We start from the raw sequence: 16,564 nt of genomic DNA, 5'->3' as shown, positions 1-16,564 counted from the left end.
AAGGTAAAAGCTAGCGTTTGCAAACGTCTTAGTTTTGCTCAACACAGAGATAATCAGTCTGCTTTCGTGAATGATTTGGGGCTGAAATGTCAAGTTTTAGCATCACTGCATTCTCCCGGCGTCGTATGTCGGGTCTGCCGTAAAGCGAGGCCTCCCGTTCCCCTTACCAGGTCGCGCGCGCTTCGGGCGGTCACGTGACCGTTAAATCGGCTTGCTAATAGGCTCCTCGTCCAGCTGGTGCACAAAAAATCTTTGGCTCCCAACGAACGCAAAAGCGCTTCCATAACTCGGCCTGCCAAACGACGCCCAGTACGAAAGCGCACCCAAATAGCGGACGCAAACACACGCCTCTAACGGACAAGCCGCGACAGCGACATCACGACCCTCGTCTGAGGGACGGACGAGGCGACGTTTGCGTTGTTCTCACATTCACGGTCAACACACGCGCACACCCGCATCGTATCAACCAACCATTCACGTCAGTGCGCAATTCATTCTGGTAACGCTAATAAAACGCCACACAAGCCGCCGTTGGTCTTTCTTACCTCCCTCGCTGTGGATCTTCTTTGCCCCCCGGTTGAAGTACATCGTGCCTGTGGAGGAGGAGGTGACGATGACAGTGGAAGGAACAACGGGGACATGCTCGCTTACGGCTCGCCCACAGCGGAGTCGAGGCGAAGGCGAGTCGAAGCTCGCAGCCGCGGCCGCTGGTACCGCTGACGACCGAGGACCACGTTCGTTCTGACCGCTTCACTGGTCCAGGAACGAGGAGAAGAAACAAGTAATATGTTAGCTAGTTCCGTCGGGTAGTTTTGTGTATCAAAATAAGATGCTAAAACTCACACGAATAAGGTAATATATTCCCTCTAACGGTCTTTTTCCATCTTACTCGTCGTGGTAATACTATCTAATAAGCAGCTTTACACAACTCTTATGATTTAAAAGACATAAACCAAAGATACATGTATCTGGAGTTTTTATGTTGAAGAGTAAAGACGGACGGGTACTTCTTTTCTATTGAGCTTTACTAAGCACTTGCGTCTTTTCAAGCGATTTCTCATCCGCGACACTACTGGTGCATGCTAATAGGTTTCTCGTTCCGCTAGCAAGTTAGTGATTTCGAAACACAACGCCGTAGTCGGACAAGATGATGTAGTCACGCTAACGCTCGTTGAGACATAAGTTTTTTTGTGAAAGTCATTATAAAACTTACATTTTGACAAAGTCACGAAGTTAAGGACAGAAACGAAAGCCATAAGCGGGGGTTTTTTTCGGTGGGGGAAATGACAACTTTGTTCTGTCGCAGTGTTAACACTGGCGTCTTTCCACACGAATCCACCTGTAACATCAAAACATGTTTATCGGTTAGGTAGTTCCGCAACAGCTGGAGATAATAAAACGCTAGAATCTCACAATTAGGCTCATTCGCTCCATCAAACGCTCTTTTCTTTAACGTACGTCTTGTGTCAAGTCTGTAGTAAAAGGTATATGTGCACAATGGTTATGAATTAAAGGGCACAATCGACAGATAAATGCAACGATTTTAATTTGAAGGAAATAAAAATGACGTCTACCGCTTTTCCGTCACGGTTTACGCTATTGTGGCGTCCTTCCACGCAAATGCACATCTAATGACGTCTACCGCTTTTCCGTCGCGGTTTACGCTATTGTGGCGTCCTTCCACGCAAATGCACATCTACGTACCGTGTCAACAAACCCAGCACTTTCACACAGGAACGAGGAAATAAAAGCTTATAAAGAGTGTAATAACGGTTACAATCGCTTACACACACATGGCGAGCACACAAACGCGTCACCGAGCATAACAAAGCCGAGTTTTATTGTGTTGTCAAGGAGAAGAGCTTGAACCCGTCCACTGCCCGCATACGATTAGCGTGCACGTAGGAACAAAAATCATACCATTTGAGTGTTTATTTACTGTCATCACATGGCAACATGATACACACATTCGTGGTTTCAAAAAGTTCACATTTTCCCCATCTCATTAAATAGAAACGGAATAAATATTGACTCGTGACATGAGGAGCCTCTGCCAGGTCTGAAGAAAGGGGTATTCCTTCATTTGCACACAATTTGACATAGCTCATGAAGCATGATTGTGATCATAATTCTACTTTTTTTTGGCTGTAATTTGTATGTATTGCACAGCTAAATGACAACTCTCAATTCCTGTCTTCTGCATGTGAAATCATCGGAAAGCAACTGGCTTTTATTGTTAGGGCGGCTTCTGCACTGTTGTGCGATGGCGTCGGGGCAACTTGACAAATCATAAATAATGAACCTAGATGAATACAAACTTTATTACAAATTAAATACTGAAACTCAAATACATTTCTGTCTTAACTTACAAGTTTACCGGTAATTCATATTGTGATAGCGCTTACGGCATGCGTCTCAAATGCTGAGCTAAAAAAAAACACAAACAAAAAAGTTGGCGCACTCCAGGTACCACCATGCCCAATGTTATTAGCGCAACTATAAAGGAAGAATTTTAAAATTGGATGAAAAAGCCAATTATCAACCTGAACCGTGGTCAGATATTTACAGCGGACAAATCAAAATTAAAAAGTCCTTTCTGATCAGGGAAGACGTCTTAATGGTGTCAGACTACGTATGAGCAGGGGCGAACAAAAGTTCCAACAAGATACAGAGAAGGGAACTGAAATCAAGCCTAAAAAAATAAACTTTATTAAATCTCTGAATTTATGCCTATTTCCCACCCCTTCTCCTGAACTTTTGCTTCCACCTTCTTCCCTACCGACTTCCTCACAGAAATGAACGAATATATGTACAGGCGGCTGCTCGGCAGTGGAGGAGAAGCCAAAGCGGGTCAATCATGTTGCGTAGCAAGTATGGGCTGCCTGCAGATGGGGCAGGTGTTGTTCTCCGACAGCCAGCGATCAATGCAGTGGATGTGGAACTCGTGTGCGCACGGCAGGCGCCGCAGCTTGTTGCCCTGCGCGTACTCGTTGATGCAGACGCTGCACGCCCGGCCCGCCTCGCCCTCCAGGCTGGCTTGGCCGTACGAGCGTGTGGCCAAATTGTCTATCTGCTCTTTGGTGAGGCCGCGCGGGTGCTCGTCGTCGTCCTCGTCGTTCAGCAGGAAGAACTGCGCCAACCGCAGGATGGGCAGGGTGCCGTTCTCCACCAGGTTGTTTGTGTCCCGGCTGGTGGGCGGCGGCCGCACTTCCGTGGAGCTCGCCGGACCGCCGCTGAGCCTCGCCTGGTCGACTGGCCCATCCTCGCCACCGGCCGGACTCACTCGCTCTTGTTCCTGACCGTCCGAGCCCGGCTGTACCGATGCGCTCTCATTGACATACAAACGAGCCGCTGGGCCGGTGCTTGTATTCGTAACGCCGACGTCCACGTGGCTGGGGCTCTCGGAATCGGCCTCCGTCTCCATGAGGGAGCTGAGCTCCCCGAAGCCGGTCATGATCTGGCGCAGGATGGAGCGCAGCGCAGTGGAGTTGGGCTCGCCCAGGCCTGTCTCGCTGATGCGCCGCAACGGGATCCGAATGGTGCTGACGTAGGTGCGGATTCCGGCGCGCTCCGAGCGCGAGATGGTGCGCCGGAAGCCGCCGCTGTCGCTCTCAAAGGTGACGGTGTTCTCAGCCACACGAGCCCGGGAGCGTGTCCTGCTGGCGATGCTGTCACGGTCCCGGTTTTCCCCAGGTCGGATCCGCCTTACCTGCAGGTCCAGCATGATGGTGGGGTGGCGGCGAACTGAGGACGAGCCTCCTGCACTGGCTGAATGCGATTCGTTCTCGACGCTGTCGGCGGTCTGCTCCACTGCGGTGGCGGCTGGTTCCGCCGCAACCTCCCCCGTCTCCATGGAAACCGAGCTTGTGCCGGCATCGACGATGTGGATGCTCGAGCCGCTGATGGTGCTGCTGGACGCTGGCATGCTCACGGCGCTTGTGTGCAAGGGGGAACGACTTCGTCTGGATGCGCGTGCCGGGACGCCGCCGTTCCACGTGGCGGCCACCCGGCGCCAACGTCCGCGTGAACGAGTCCGGCGCGCTTCCTGTCCCGTCGCTGCCGTCTGGGACCCCGGCTGGGGCGACACGCGCGGACAGTCGAGAGATAATGTCACATTGTCACGGCTTCGCTCCGGTTCTGCGTTGGCGGGCAGATGAGGGGTAGATGCCGACTCGTCCGAATGAGAAACAGTGGGCGGCGGTACTACAGAGTGCAAGGTGTCTCCTCTCCTTTGAGGAGGAGACGCAAAAGGGGCTGAAAGTGCAGGGGGGGTCATGGACAGGGCACTGCTACTGGTGCTGCGCGTGCGCCGAGTCTGCATCCTCCTGCTGAGGGGTGGTCGAGGCATGGGGTAAGGAGACGACCGGGGCATGCCGGACAGCCGCGCTCCGGCCGAAGAAGCGGCGCGGCGCGGCGGCGAGGTCGAACCCGAGGCGGCGTCTGCAACAGGCTGCTCGGCCGTGTCCATAGTGTCAGCGTGCTCCCCCGCCTCGGGCTGGTCGTGGTTGATGTTGATCTCCAGGCTGAAGCGGAACTCGCCGCTGTTGGGGTTTGTCCGGCTGACGGCGCGCCACGTCTGGTTGCCGCTCTGCCCGCTGCGGGTGGCGTTCCCGGTGCGCCGGAATGTGTTCAACCACTCCAGCAACGAGTCTCCGTTGGATGCTTCTGCCCCAGGCTCTACGCTGCCTGGAAAGAAAGCATGCGGATGACTTCAGTGTTGATTGAGCGGCCCAATTTCACAGATGAAAAGAAAAACATAAGGGAGTGGAAAAAAAACAACCCGAGATTGAGCCGCTCTCAGGGGAGCACAGAATAGTTTCGGAAAAAACAAAAACGAAGCAAAAGAGACATTTATCCACGACACACAAACTAACACATGTGTGTTGGGGGGAACATGACAGCTCTCCACTTCCAATTTGCTAACTCTGGGCAAAAGGCAGGGAACACCCTGGACTGGTTAATCATAAATCCCGATGGGAAATTTTGTATTAAAACCCAAACAAAATTGGAGGTCATCCTACCAGCTCCTCGTCTCCCACCGGAGCCTCTCTCCTCAGTGCTACCGCTTTGCTGATCCACCGGCTCGGCGGCAGGCAAGCGCTGCTCGGTGCTTGGCTGAGATGACTCGCGCTCCTTGGCTCCATCCAAACGTTGCTGGAGCTCTTCAGCGGTCACCTCCCCTGTGTGATGGTGGTGACAGGTTCCAGTTACATACTCTTAGAAACAATGGCAAAAAAGTTGAAAAATGTATCCCATGCTTCCTAACTGTAAGGCTTCTTAAGCCAATTCAATATATACTACTTCCAAAAAGGCCGTGTAAATGGCAATTTTAACTGAACCAGGAAACAATGGTCCATTCATGCATCAACATGATTTGTGTCCTTCAGCTCCTCGTTAGGAAACAGCAAGTTGTCCAAAATACTGAAGCATTGGACAAAACTTTAATTTCGCCTGTACATGTTAGTGTCCAACACCACCAGTTTTCGCCGTTTGCTGCAAATAATACATTAAATCTAAGCGTCCCTCCTCACCGGGGGTCCCCAACAGGTTGCTGTCTCTCATAAGACGATATTCCTCTTCGCTGAGGTCATTAATAAAATGATAGTAGGCCTCCTCCCTCCGAAGACGCTCGGCCTGTCTCCGACGCTCGTCTCCCCCACCAGGAGGGTCCATAACCATGAACAGTGCTGGCAATCACAAGAAAGCATTGTCATTTATTTCCCCTTCACCCAGTTAGTTAATTGACATCACCGCCCAGTAAACCAATAAACCAGATTGCCTTAACTATAAACAGCTACATTGTCAGCGTCATCCATTTTGCCTCGAAACACCCACTGACGAAAACCGACAGTTAACGTGCTTAGCCCGAAGTCCGGCTGCGTGCACATCATTGACCCGCAAAATAGTCTTTAAAGGACCCCCCTCGCGTCGAGGTAATCGTCGCGGGCGCTCTTATTGCCCAAGTTTTTTTCCTGACAGAAGCTACGGAAGGCCACGTTGAAGGCGGGCGATAAAGCAAGCTAAAGCGACGCTGTCCTCCCTGCGGTAGCAGCCAATCGACGGCTCGCTGTGGCTGAGTGACAGGCCGAGTGTCCAATCGTCGCCGCGAGGAGGTGGAACGACACGCAAAGGACAGGGTATCCGTGTAAACGAAGGCAAAGACAAAAGAATGTTCTTGTTTTCGCAAGTGCGACAAATAAGGCGGTGACGGCGAAGCGTGTGTGACCACCGAATCTAGCACCAGTTGGGCGTTCACTATAATGACACAAAGAAACATTTGGAATGCGCAATGCCTCAGTGGCTAGCGGTGCCCTAAGCTAGTTAGCGCAAGTAACGATAGCGAATAGCAACCCGAACACACAACATTAGCTTCGTTAGCCGACCCGAAGATGAATAATATTACCCGATACACATCGGATGAACAGTTGCGCTATCAAGTCAACGTGTGAGATCGATAACACCGAGCACCGGTGTGAATTTAGGTGAGATGACAACGACGTAAAATGGCATAGTACCCGATAGAGCAGCTGTAATATGGACGGTTCCCGTCGTTTTCCCTTGTCTCGCTCTACCCAAGATGGGACCAGGTGGTGTTACGGCCTATACGGTCCGTGTTATAACAGGCTAGTTGTTTCGGCTTGGTTCGTTCCTCTGTTGCCAAAACATCGATTTTGTCATGAAACAAATTGAAACGTAACGAATATAAAGGCACCCGTCCGAATTTAAAGTCTGATCATTTTACTCAGGTGCTAACAGACCGATTTTTTAAAGACAGACCTCTTGACTTTGCTCCATTTCAGGTACAGTACAGCCGTCGATGCTGTCGTACCTTTTTAAACTGTATATTTTGTGTTTGTGTTAAAAAAAACATTTGTAAATTTAGGACAAACCTACGGGATTTGGGGGGGAGGGACACCTCGAAACATAATTAAAACACACACGAAATACGTAGTGTTACTTCGAGTAGAGTCGTGTGAAAACACTCAAACGTGAGATATTATGTTCCCATGTCATAAAAAAACTGACTTTGCTGTAAAACAGCAATAAATATTGTGAGAGTGCCATGAAAAAGTCTCTCGTCACAATTTAAAGTGTCATTCTTTAATTAGGATGCAAAACACTCGACAAATCATTTTAAATATGTCTTCTATTATTATTAAAGTCATGAACTTTCTCTGCCGTTTTTGATTTAGTCTTTTTTATGTATGTGATTCGTGTTTTTTTTACTTTTATGCACTTGTCTTTTTTTACGCATTTGAACGTATACGAACGTCACGTTTCTCTTGTGCCAAACTAAGACGAAACACGACAACCTAAGCCAATATTAAATATGTGAGTTTTACTAGTGCCGTTTTATTTGCACAATAACAACGTCCTTAACTTACATAATGGCAATGTTCTGTTTTCGAACATCCCTTTCCTCTACTCTTATGCAGGGGCTCCGGCTGTCTCTTACGACAGTTTACGACAGTGCCGGGCGTGAATACGACGTCGTTACCGAGTAAAGTGCGTCTCTTTGGAGCAGATACCGGCTGAGGGGGACGCAGCATCAAAAGACAAGGAATATACTTCTATGCCCGCTTTCCCACCCGGACAATCCGAGCACAGCACGTTCTTGCCCGCACAACGAATTAGCCCAGATAGCTCGATGTGGACGCTGGGCTGAGTGAAGAAAGGGCCACGCCGGGGAAGGCAACTCGCTGATTAACCGAAGCCGAGCTCCTCGGGAGTAGCCTAGTTGCCTCCCAAAGCGACGCTTACCAAAAAAAAAAAGAAAAAAGGGGAAACGAAGAAGAAAGGGGACGACGCGTTTGAGGCCCAAAGCAGCGGTGGGAAAAATGGACTATGATTTCAAAGTGAAGCTGACCGGAGAGCGAGAGCGTGTCGAGGACCTGTTTGAGTACGAAGGATGCAAAGTGGGCAGAGGCACATACGGTCATGTTTTCAAGGCGAAGAGAAAAGATGGGTGAGTACAAGAGGGACTCTAGGTAAGCGAGGCCTCCGTGCGGGTCGAACCCATCGATCGACGCCTTATTCTGGTCGTCGTTGGGTGTTTTATTTTTTATATTCTGCGGAAAGAGTAGGGGAGGCAATTGCGGCTGTGAACACGCATCACGTAATGATAAAGAAACACTGAAGTGCGTGTCATTTGGCCTCTTTTCAAGAGGCAACCCCCCCACATTTTCAACTTTTGCACATAATATTACAAAAGACATGCCTTTTTTTCTCAATTCTAAACCCATTACCAAGGGTCTTACTAATGTGTCTTTTGACATGCTTTTGTCAAAATATGCCTACTATTGCAGGACTATTCACACCCAATACTGCTGGGCTAATCTTTTGTCCAGCTTTAGTTACAATGAAGACGGGTGTTGTCATGACTACAAGTGCCACAACGATTATTCAAATAACTCGAGTCACTCGATTAGGTTAACGCACACTCAAGACCACGGCAGCCAGCCAACTCTCCACTCTCATTCGCTGACATGAGCGATATGCAGCGTGTTATACCGGAGACAAATTCCTTGTGTGTTCTACATACTTGGCCAATAAAGATGATTCTGATTCTGATTCTGATTCTGACAACCACATCACTCACCAGGCTAAGCTCTGCCTTTTAAAGCCATACACACTCAAAAGTCACAAATACTAAAGTAAAGCGTGAGGTTGCCGGACAAAATAATACCTGCGCTTCACATGCAGGTGCTCTTGTTTCATAATGCAAAATGTATTTTATCTGATTACTCCATTAATCAAAGTAGAATGTGCAATTCCAAATATATTAAAACACTGCAGCCCCAAAGACTACAATGGCCTCTACTTGCAACTACTTGATCTTTGCCAATTCTAACTGGTAATGTTATGGGTGGAGAAACCCGTTGGGGCATTTATTATGCAAATTAGCCCCTGAATATGTCCATACATACATCATTTTTGAGCAATACTTTTACAATGCCGTGGAGCCGAGAAGAATCAGAATTTTAAGGGAGAAGACATAGTAACCAGCCACTGTGCTCAGAGTATTTAAAGGTCCATTTGAGAGATGGCGTGCGAACATTTAGTCTTCAGCTGCATTCAAATTGTCATGTGATCTGTGCTGCAGTTTGCCGTGCAATTTTGGCACAAACGAGCACGAAAAAGCGTTTTAGAGATGTTTGCGTTGGATTAGGGAAGGCTGCTGTTTATGAGGGGCGAGGCACAAAGCACGAGTTTATATGGGACGAGGGGAGGGGGCGGCGTGTCAATTCATTCAAGTGAGGAGTCGGTCCCGCCGCTCTTGTTTTGTCCCCCGCCAGCTGCCAGACAGACCTCGTCCTCTATTGTAGCCCGGCCTCAGAGGTGAGAGCTTGATTACACAAATCTGGAGGTGATGCAAGTCAGTGGGGGGGTGGGGCCCATCTTGTGCCAGATGCCAAGTGAACGCAACCGCACTCTCACCTTTACCCTCGTTATGGTCCATGGTCTGACGTGGATGTTGCTCAGCCTCTCGTGTGCTCATAGGAAGGACGACAAGGACTACGCCCTCAAGCAGATTGAAGGCACCGGCATCTCCATGTCAGCCTGCAGAGAGATTGCAGTAAGACTTTTTTTTTTTTTGCTTGTGACGTGTTAACAGCTTCACACCATTCCAAAGTTGTTTTGTAATACAGCAAAATCTCTAAAGTCTAATAAAAGTCCATTCTGGAACAACACGCACCCCCCACTCCCACCCCCATACAAAATAATGGACATTGAATTCTTCTGTTCCAGGACAAACTGTATTAAATAGAGATTAGGGCACAAGCGATATGGATTATTTTATTTTATTTTTTAGGTCAATTGGATATTTGGCAGAATAATTTATTTTATTTTTTTTACATATTTTCGGATGTCAAGTGAAATTTATGTCATATCGCCCTTTATCACAAAAAAAGTCTCACAAAGACCTTCACAAGCCCACAGTTGACAAATATTTATATGTTACGGTATATTATACTTTTACTGCCCAGAGATGGCTGGGAGAGGCTCCAGCACGCCCGCGAGCATAAATGGCGCAGATAATGGTTGGATGCAACTGATACTTTTTATGTTATACCGTAGCATGCACAAGTGCTGAGAAGAAAACCTTTTTGTTTTTTTATTGGTGATTTTATATATAGTACACGGGTGTGTGTTATTCACAGAATTTTAGGGTAGATATAAAATCTCTTTCATATTAAATGATTGTTTTTATTTCAGCGTAAACCTCAACTATAAAACGAAAACATTTCCGTCTAGCCAATATGATATTCTACATCGTAATACAGATAATTGATCACGTGCGCTTGTTCAAAAATAAATGGGAAGAGGACCATGAAAAAAATTAAATGACAATAGCAATATTGAAGAGAAAAAAAAATCACAATTGGATGCTTTTTTTCCCCCCCAAAAAAATCGTTCAGCCCTATGCACAGCTACATCCCATTTTATTCACAAACTTCAGTCCGTAGCGCAGAGAGAAAAATAATCAGCGCTAGGAGAGAAGATAAATGGCTTTCCCCAGTCAAGAGCGAGCCCATTTAATTTACAGCATGTCATCACATTCATGACATGTCATCATAACGGCAAAAATGGCCGTTATGGATGGATCCTTCGCTTCCATCCTCCGAGCTGTCTTCCGTCTTTTGCAGCTGCTGCGAGAACTCAAGCACCCCAACGTCATCTCGCTGCAGAAGGTTTTCCTGTCACACGCCGACCGGAAAGTGTGGCTGCTCTTCGACTACGCAGAGCACGACCTCTGGGTAAGTTGTGCCCGATTTAGGATCGATTCGCACATGCGGGTCAACGTGTTCAATTCCGATTTAATACCTGTAAGCGGGTCCCTATACATTCATTCACCTATTAGTTTTGTTTTTCGTAAAATGTCACGAAATGGTGCCCTGCCAAATAGGAAATGACCTTTTTACCATGCGTCACCAGGGTTGGGGCGGTTATATACTATATGTGTATATATATATATATATATATATATATATGTACATTTGATAAATTCAGGAGTGGTCCTGGTTGACTCTTTATTTTTGCCTTATTGCAGCACATCATTAAGTTCCACAGAGCGTCCAAGGCCAACAAGAAACCACTTCAGCTTCCCAGAGGGATGGTCAAGTCTCTGCTCTACCAGATCCTGGACGGCATCCATTACCTCCACGCAAACTGGGTCCTCCACAGAGACCTTGTAAGCCGATTGAAAGGGGGCAGGGATATTTTGGGGAAGCGAAAACAAGGCAGAGTTCAAGCATCGCTTCTGTCTTGCATGTGATTAGTCACGGTGCATAAATAACTGTTGTTGTTTTGAGCGGGGTGTTTATTTTCAACTAATACATTGGATTTATCTTCATCCTGTACAAATGTGATCGTTTATTTTGCCGTGTTGTTATTGTAAAAGCATTTAAAAATACCTCCAAGTAGGCTAATCTTGTCAAGGGATTTACATGAAACCCTTTCATCTGTGGCTGCTGTGGTTTCATTTGTCCACTAGGGGGAAGCAACGTAAAGCTTTGTGATAATTGTTTTCCCCTCCTCAGAAACCAGCAAACATTTTAGTGATGGGGGAAGGGCCAGAGAGGGGTAGAGTAAAGATAGGTATGTATGAATTTTTTTTTGGGGGGGGGGGGGGGATTTTACATGATCTGTCTGTTATTGGTTCACTCACGGGCGTCTCTGTTGTGCAGCTGACATGGGTTTCGCACGTCTCTTCAATTCACCACTGAAGCCTTTAGCCGATCTCGACCCGGTGGTCGTCACATTCTGGTACAGAGCACCCGAACTGTTGCTGGGAGCCCGGCATTACACCAAAGCAATCGGTGGGTTGGCGGCCAAGCTGTGTGCCTTCAGTGAAAGTTGTCTGAACTCCACATGTTTGTCTTGCAGACATTTGGGCGATAGGCTGCATCTTTGCCGAGCTGCTGACATCCGAGCCCATATTCCACTGTCGGCAGGAGGACATCAAGACCAGTAACCCTTATCATCACGATCAGCTGGACCGCATTTTCAATGTCATGGGCTTCCCCGCTGGTGAGACACCACCAGCCAAATAATTTGTTCGTTTCTCTTTCTTTCTGGGTGTAGGCGCTATAATGTTGTGCGTGACCTTGGTCCTATCTTTTAAACACAGGGGATCATAAAGCATCAACACCATGCTTCTAACCTGTACAAGGATGTGAACCTATGTTACATAAACAACTGTGTTCATGTATTTAATTTTCAACGAACCTAAATAACACACGAGCACAAAGTGATTCATAAAACAATTTGTGCAGTAGCACTTTACGCAAATGGTGTCAAGTTAGCAACTTTTGGCATTTACTCAAAAATAACCGTCAACCAATTGTCATAATAATGAAGTAGGATTTACATCCATGAATCAATTGAGTCAATTGACGAGCAAAGTTGTGTGTCAATCTTTAAAAAATTGCAAGATTCTAATTTCAGGCCAAAAAGATGATTTTTTTTCCCCCCAGCTTTTTTCTTCTGGCAGTAACGTGCTTTTGTGAGTGTACAAGTCACAAACATAGGAATGTCCGCTTAAAGCGGGATCTCTTTCAGTTCAGTGAACCTGCCTGCCTACTCTTGTTGCGTAGTTCACCTCTTGTCATGAAGGATTTTGTTTTCCTCCTGTCTGGGTTTCAAAAGGTTCGCCAAATTGCATTTGGGTGAGTGTCAAACCAAAGCATTTACACCGCAGGTCCAAGTGTCCCAATTCTGAGATAATTCTTTGCACTGTTGCCTTGACGCTCATCCAAATTGTTTCCTCCCAAAAATCTGAATGGCGTCACTTCAGACACGCATTTTAAATCCAGCCTGGGATGGTAATCCAAAATGGACAAGATGGATAACCAAGCAGGGGAGAAAGTGGTGGGTTAGACATGTTGTAATCCTTCCTTCATCTGACAGATAAAGACTGGGAGGACATCAAAAAGATGCCCGAGCACTCCACGTTGATGAAAGACTTTAGGAGGAACACGTAAGTCTGCCAAGCTTGTCCCCCTTGTCAATGTCGAGAATGTTTTCGTACATTCACCGTGCTCGTTCCGCTTTCGCAGGTACACAAACTGCAGCCTTATAAAGTACATGGAGAAACACAAAGTCAAGCCAGACAGCAAAGCGTTCCATTTGGTAAGCGCCGACGCGCACAAAAGGTTCCCGAATCGTTGCCTGAGACGTCCCGCCCAAACGTTTATGTTGCGATGCGATTTGACAGTTGCAGAAGCTACTGACCATGGACCCCATCCGGAGAATCACGTCGGAGCAGGCCATGCAAGACGCCTACTTTTTAGAGGAGCCGCTGCCCACGTCCGAGTAAGTTTCAGCTCCACCAACAATCATTTGATGCTACCAGAAGGAATCTCAAATCATGAAAAATGTGTGGTGGGGTTTTTTCTTCAGTGTGTTTGCAGGCTGTCAAATTCCTTACCCTAAGAGGGAATTTCTGACAGAGGAGGAGCCGGATGACAAGGCAGACAAAGTAAGACTTTACGATTTCAAACTATTGAAACATGTACTGTCTCTAATATATACGTGTATATTTTATATGGAACAAATGGAATCTTTTCTTTTTACGAAAGTTCAACACCAATAGTTTGTCTTCTTCAGAGTGTGTCATCAATAGTTTATCGCAGGGGTAGGCAAACTTTTTGGCTCGGGGGCCGCATTGACTTTTAAAATTTGACAGAAGGGCCAGGTCAGCACGAGCTATGGTACATTAAAAAAAATAAACTGCATTTGTTGACAGTCCATATCAAACATCAACAGAACAAAAGCATGAAAGTACTGTATTAATATACTTTTTTTAAATGACGACAGTGTTGTTGATGACCTATTTTAGCCTGTGCATTTCTGCAGATGGGTTGTGATCAGACCAGTAGAAGTAGAGCGATACAGAGGTCCTAGGTGGTCGAAAAGATCCCGCCCCCCCCCTCCCTGTGTTCTGCAACTTCAAGTCAATGCACCACCTGGCGGTGAAATGCCTGTCATTACAAGTCCAATTGAAATGAATGCAATCATTCACATCGAACCTTAATTGTGGACCGACCATCGGCGGGCCGGATTAAAAGGACCAACGGGCCGGATTCGGCCCGCGGGCCGTAGTTTGCCCACCTCTGGTTTATCGTCATGTTTTTAATCGTGTGAATTATTATCCCATAAAAACACAAACAATGGCATTTTCTATTTGGTATGTAAATAACAAATGAGCCCCGCCTCCAAGTGAGTATTCATTCATTGCCAAAGTGTGTGTGTGTGTGTGTGTGTGCGTGTGTGTGTGTGTGTGTGTGTGTGTGTGTGTCTGTGCCTGCGTGCGTCCATGCGTGCGTGCGTGTGTGTGCTTGCGCCTGCAGAAGAACCAGCAGCAGCAACAGGGAAACAACCACACAAATGGGGCGGGGCACACCGGCAATCCCGACAACAGCCACGCCCAGGGCCCGCCTCTGAAGAAAGTGCGGGTGGTCCCGCCCACTACTACCTCAGGCGGCCTCATCATGACCTCAGACTACCAGGTAGCCTCTTCTCTCACCTGCTTGTGCATCAGTAGTAACGCAGCACACACGCACACACACGTTGTTTGTTGTAGTACTAAGGCTGACCAGTGAGAGGCAGCATGGTGCCTTGAACAGATTGCATTGCAACAGTCCTGAAATTGTAGCAGATGTAGTAGATTCAATGCCTTACTTTCCTCACATCCGGTATTAGACAGATACTAAAACGTTGAGGTGTTCTGTCTTCCCGCAGCGCTCCAATCCACATGCTGCCTACCAGAACCCTGGACCAAGCACATCACTGCCCCAAAGCAGCATGGGGTACTCCTCTACCTCCCAACAGCCTCCGCAGTACTCCCACCAGACCCACCGCTACTGACCGCATACGTACGCACGTTGCCACACAAACGCCCCCCGCCCCCGACCCCCGTCACCCTCATTACGCCTGCCTGAAAGAATGTACTGAGGGACATGGGGCACCCTCTTTGCTGCAGTCCCACTCTTCTTGTGAAGATTTACAAACAGCATTGTGCAAGTGTTAGCCACACTGCTACATAGCAGAAATCCAACGAGTGATAAAAGCAGGGGACGGGTGACGAGTCCACGCCCACGTCACGTGTCCCTCCGCCTACGTGCCCACCCAGCCAGTAGCCCCGTCACTGTCAAAGCTCGGGACGAGACTGAAAAGCTGCTATTTGACTGCCAGCGGCGACAGATTCCACGTCCGTCTGTCCTCCTGTTTTGTCTCGTCTCTTTCCTCGTGTGGCCGCCCTCCCCAGCCGAGGACTCAAACTGAGGTGCTGGGAGGATGGCGCTAGCCCACGCAACTATGGTGGATTTTTTTTCCTTTTTTTTTTTTTTTGCCATTGTTCCGAAACGACTGAGAAAAACATTTTAGTAATTTTTAATTTAATCCGTTTTTAAGCAGCTTGACCAGCCCCATACGTACATACGGGGGACATGAACAGTCGACCCACCCCTGTTCAAATGCCAGTTTTTTTTTGTGAGGTAGCAAAATGAGACCACGATAAATCATTTCAACAAAAAAAAACAACACTGAAGGTATGTTGTTCTGTGATAAGTAGTGTTGTGTTTACACCAAACCCACCTTTTGAAAATAATAGGCTATGACGACAAGGAAATTGTTGTCACGTGTACTGAACAGCCATTACTTGCTAGAAATTCCTGCGGCTCCTTCATACTTCGCATCAGCCTTCTTCCCAGCCTCCCGACTTAGCACTTTTGTACACATTGTCGCTTCTGTAAGGACGTCCCCTTCTTGGGAATATCGCTGTTGTGCTAAATTGTTTCCACTTGATGATGATTGTCTCCCCTGATGTGTTTGAGGGTGCGACTATAAAAATGTCATGAAAAGCCAACTAGAACAGCTTAACGTTATTTGGGGTGAACAAAAGAATTTCAGATGGTGGCAGATGTCTTCACTTCCATTCAACATCAATTCGAACCTATTTGTAAGATGGTGTGCAACCACACTGTCTCAATTGTTTATTTGTACCTCAACTCTCAAAAATATTTTTTTTCCTCTTGGGTTGTACAGCTCCTGGTCACATTAATGGTGGAAAAAAGTTGAGAAATTGTTTATCTTGGTCTCATTTTATTTATGTTACAAAAACCTGGCATCTGACCAGCGCTGTGTACACTTTTTATTTCGACCTTGCCGTAGGCTGTGGGCCCTTTCAAATCCAACCAATTGCATGGAGGAAGGCAGATGGAAATGAATTGTACTGTATGGTATTGAGACATTTTACATGAAGCAAGTAACCTGACAATAAAATTGGAAGCAGTCCTATTTTTGGTTATGTAAAGTATCGACGTAACGACCGCGGGTGCTGTTGTATCACCGCGGCCTCTCCGAGCTACACGTCGCATTCAATCACAATAACAATTTTGAATGTTTGCCTGCAAGTGCATCCAGCATGGCCCTCACTTGAAAATCACAACCACTGGACGAAGTCTTTCCATATTTTATTATTCCATATGTTTCACAGCAATTGATATGAAATTGGTAGGATGGTATGGAAATTCTCAATGATCCAGGCCTGAAATTGAGT

At 47.1% G+C, this 16,564-nt stretch overlaps 3 protein-coding genes across 7 annotated transcripts in view; 1 reads left to right on the top strand and 2 right to left on the bottom strand.

The window, feature by feature from the left end:
* The window catches only part of atp8a2 (ATPase phospholipid transporting 8A2), a 45,055-nt gene extending 43,627 nt beyond the window's left edge, over positions 1 to 1,428 (bottom strand). For 3 of the 5 annotated variants that reach the window (XM_086101310.1, XM_086101311.1, XM_086101314.1), the window contains exons 1-3: positions 1,414 to 1,428; positions 1,214 to 1,339; positions 546 to 753 (exon numbers count right to left, since the gene is read on the bottom strand). In XM_086101310.1, coding sequence (XP_085957436.1) covers positions 546 to 588 — 43 coding nt within the window. In that variant the 5' untranslated portion in view covers positions 589 to 753; positions 1,214 to 1,339; positions 1,414 to 1,428. The remainder of the gene's footprint in view (positions 1 to 545; positions 754 to 1,213; positions 1,340 to 1,413) is intronic. The other 2 variants (XM_086101312.1, XM_086101315.1) reach the window with 1 other exon arrangement.
* Positions 1,429 to 1,917: 489 nt separating this feature from the next.
* On the bottom strand, positions 1,918 to 6,667 carry rnf6 (ring finger protein (C3H2C3 type) 6). The gene is made up of 4 exons (XM_086101309.1): positions 6,516 to 6,667; positions 5,532 to 5,687; positions 5,022 to 5,180; positions 1,918 to 4,686 (listed from the first exon to the last, which is right to left on the bottom strand). The coding sequence occupies exons 2-4, from the start codon at positions 5,677 to 5,679 to the stop codon at positions 2,852 to 2,854; spliced, it is 2,142 nt and encodes a 713-aa protein (XP_085957435.1). The 5' UTR covers positions 5,680 to 5,687; positions 6,516 to 6,667; the 3' UTR covers positions 1,918 to 2,851.
* Positions 6,668 to 7,463: 796 nt separating this feature from the next.
* Positions 7,464 to 16,302, top strand: cdk8 (cyclin dependent kinase 8). Its single transcript, XM_086102323.1, has 13 exons — positions 7,464 to 7,966; positions 9,502 to 9,577; positions 10,650 to 10,760; positions 11,054 to 11,194; positions 11,544 to 11,601; positions 11,691 to 11,822; positions 11,890 to 12,033; positions 12,913 to 12,982; positions 13,062 to 13,134; positions 13,220 to 13,317; positions 13,405 to 13,483; positions 14,355 to 14,513; positions 14,746 to 16,302. The coding sequence occupies exons 1-13, from the start codon at positions 7,839 to 7,841 to the stop codon at positions 14,869 to 14,871; spliced, it is 1,395 nt and encodes a 464-aa protein (XP_085958449.1). The 5' UTR covers positions 7,464 to 7,838; the 3' UTR covers positions 14,872 to 16,302.
* Positions 16,303 to 16,564: the final 262 nt, after the last annotated feature.

The sequence above is a fragment of the Hippocampus guttulatus genome, chromosome 21 (assembly GCF_054856545.1).
Source record: "Hippocampus guttulatus isolate MCC_2025c chromosome 21, RoL_Hgut_1.0, whole genome shotgun sequence".
Classification (NCBI taxonomy): domain Eukaryota; kingdom Metazoa; phylum Chordata; class Actinopteri; order Syngnathiformes; family Syngnathidae; genus Hippocampus; species Hippocampus guttulatus.
Note: the sequence above shows the minus strand (reverse complement) of the source record. Positions and strands in the feature narration are given on the sequence as shown.

Bases quoted from the DNA above. Each gene is read 5' to 3' on its own strand.
- rnf6 (XM_086101309.1), bottom strand. From the start codon at position 5,679: ATGGTTATGGACCCTCCTGGTGGGGGAGACGAGCGTCGGAGACAGGCC. The intron at 5,181-5,531 runs GTGAGGAGGGAC...ACCATCACACAG, and splicing joins CAACCTGTTGGGGACCCCCG to GGGAGGTGACCGCTGAAGAG. The intron at 4,687-5,021 runs GTAGGATGACCT...CTTTCTTTCCAG, and splicing joins CGGTGGGAGACGAGGAGCTG to GCAGCGTAGAGCCTGGGGCA.
- cdk8 (XM_086102323.1), top strand. From the start codon at position 7,839: ATGGACTATGATTTCAAAGTGAAGCTGACCGGAGAGCGAGAGCGTGTC. The intron at 11,602-11,690 runs GTATGTATGAAT...TCTGTTGTGCAG, and splicing joins GAGGGGTAGAGTAAAGATAG to CTGACATGGGTTTCGCACGT. The intron at 12,034-12,912 runs GTGAGACACCAC...TTCATCTGACAG, and splicing joins TGTCATGGGCTTCCCCGCTG to ATAAAGACTGGGAGGACATC.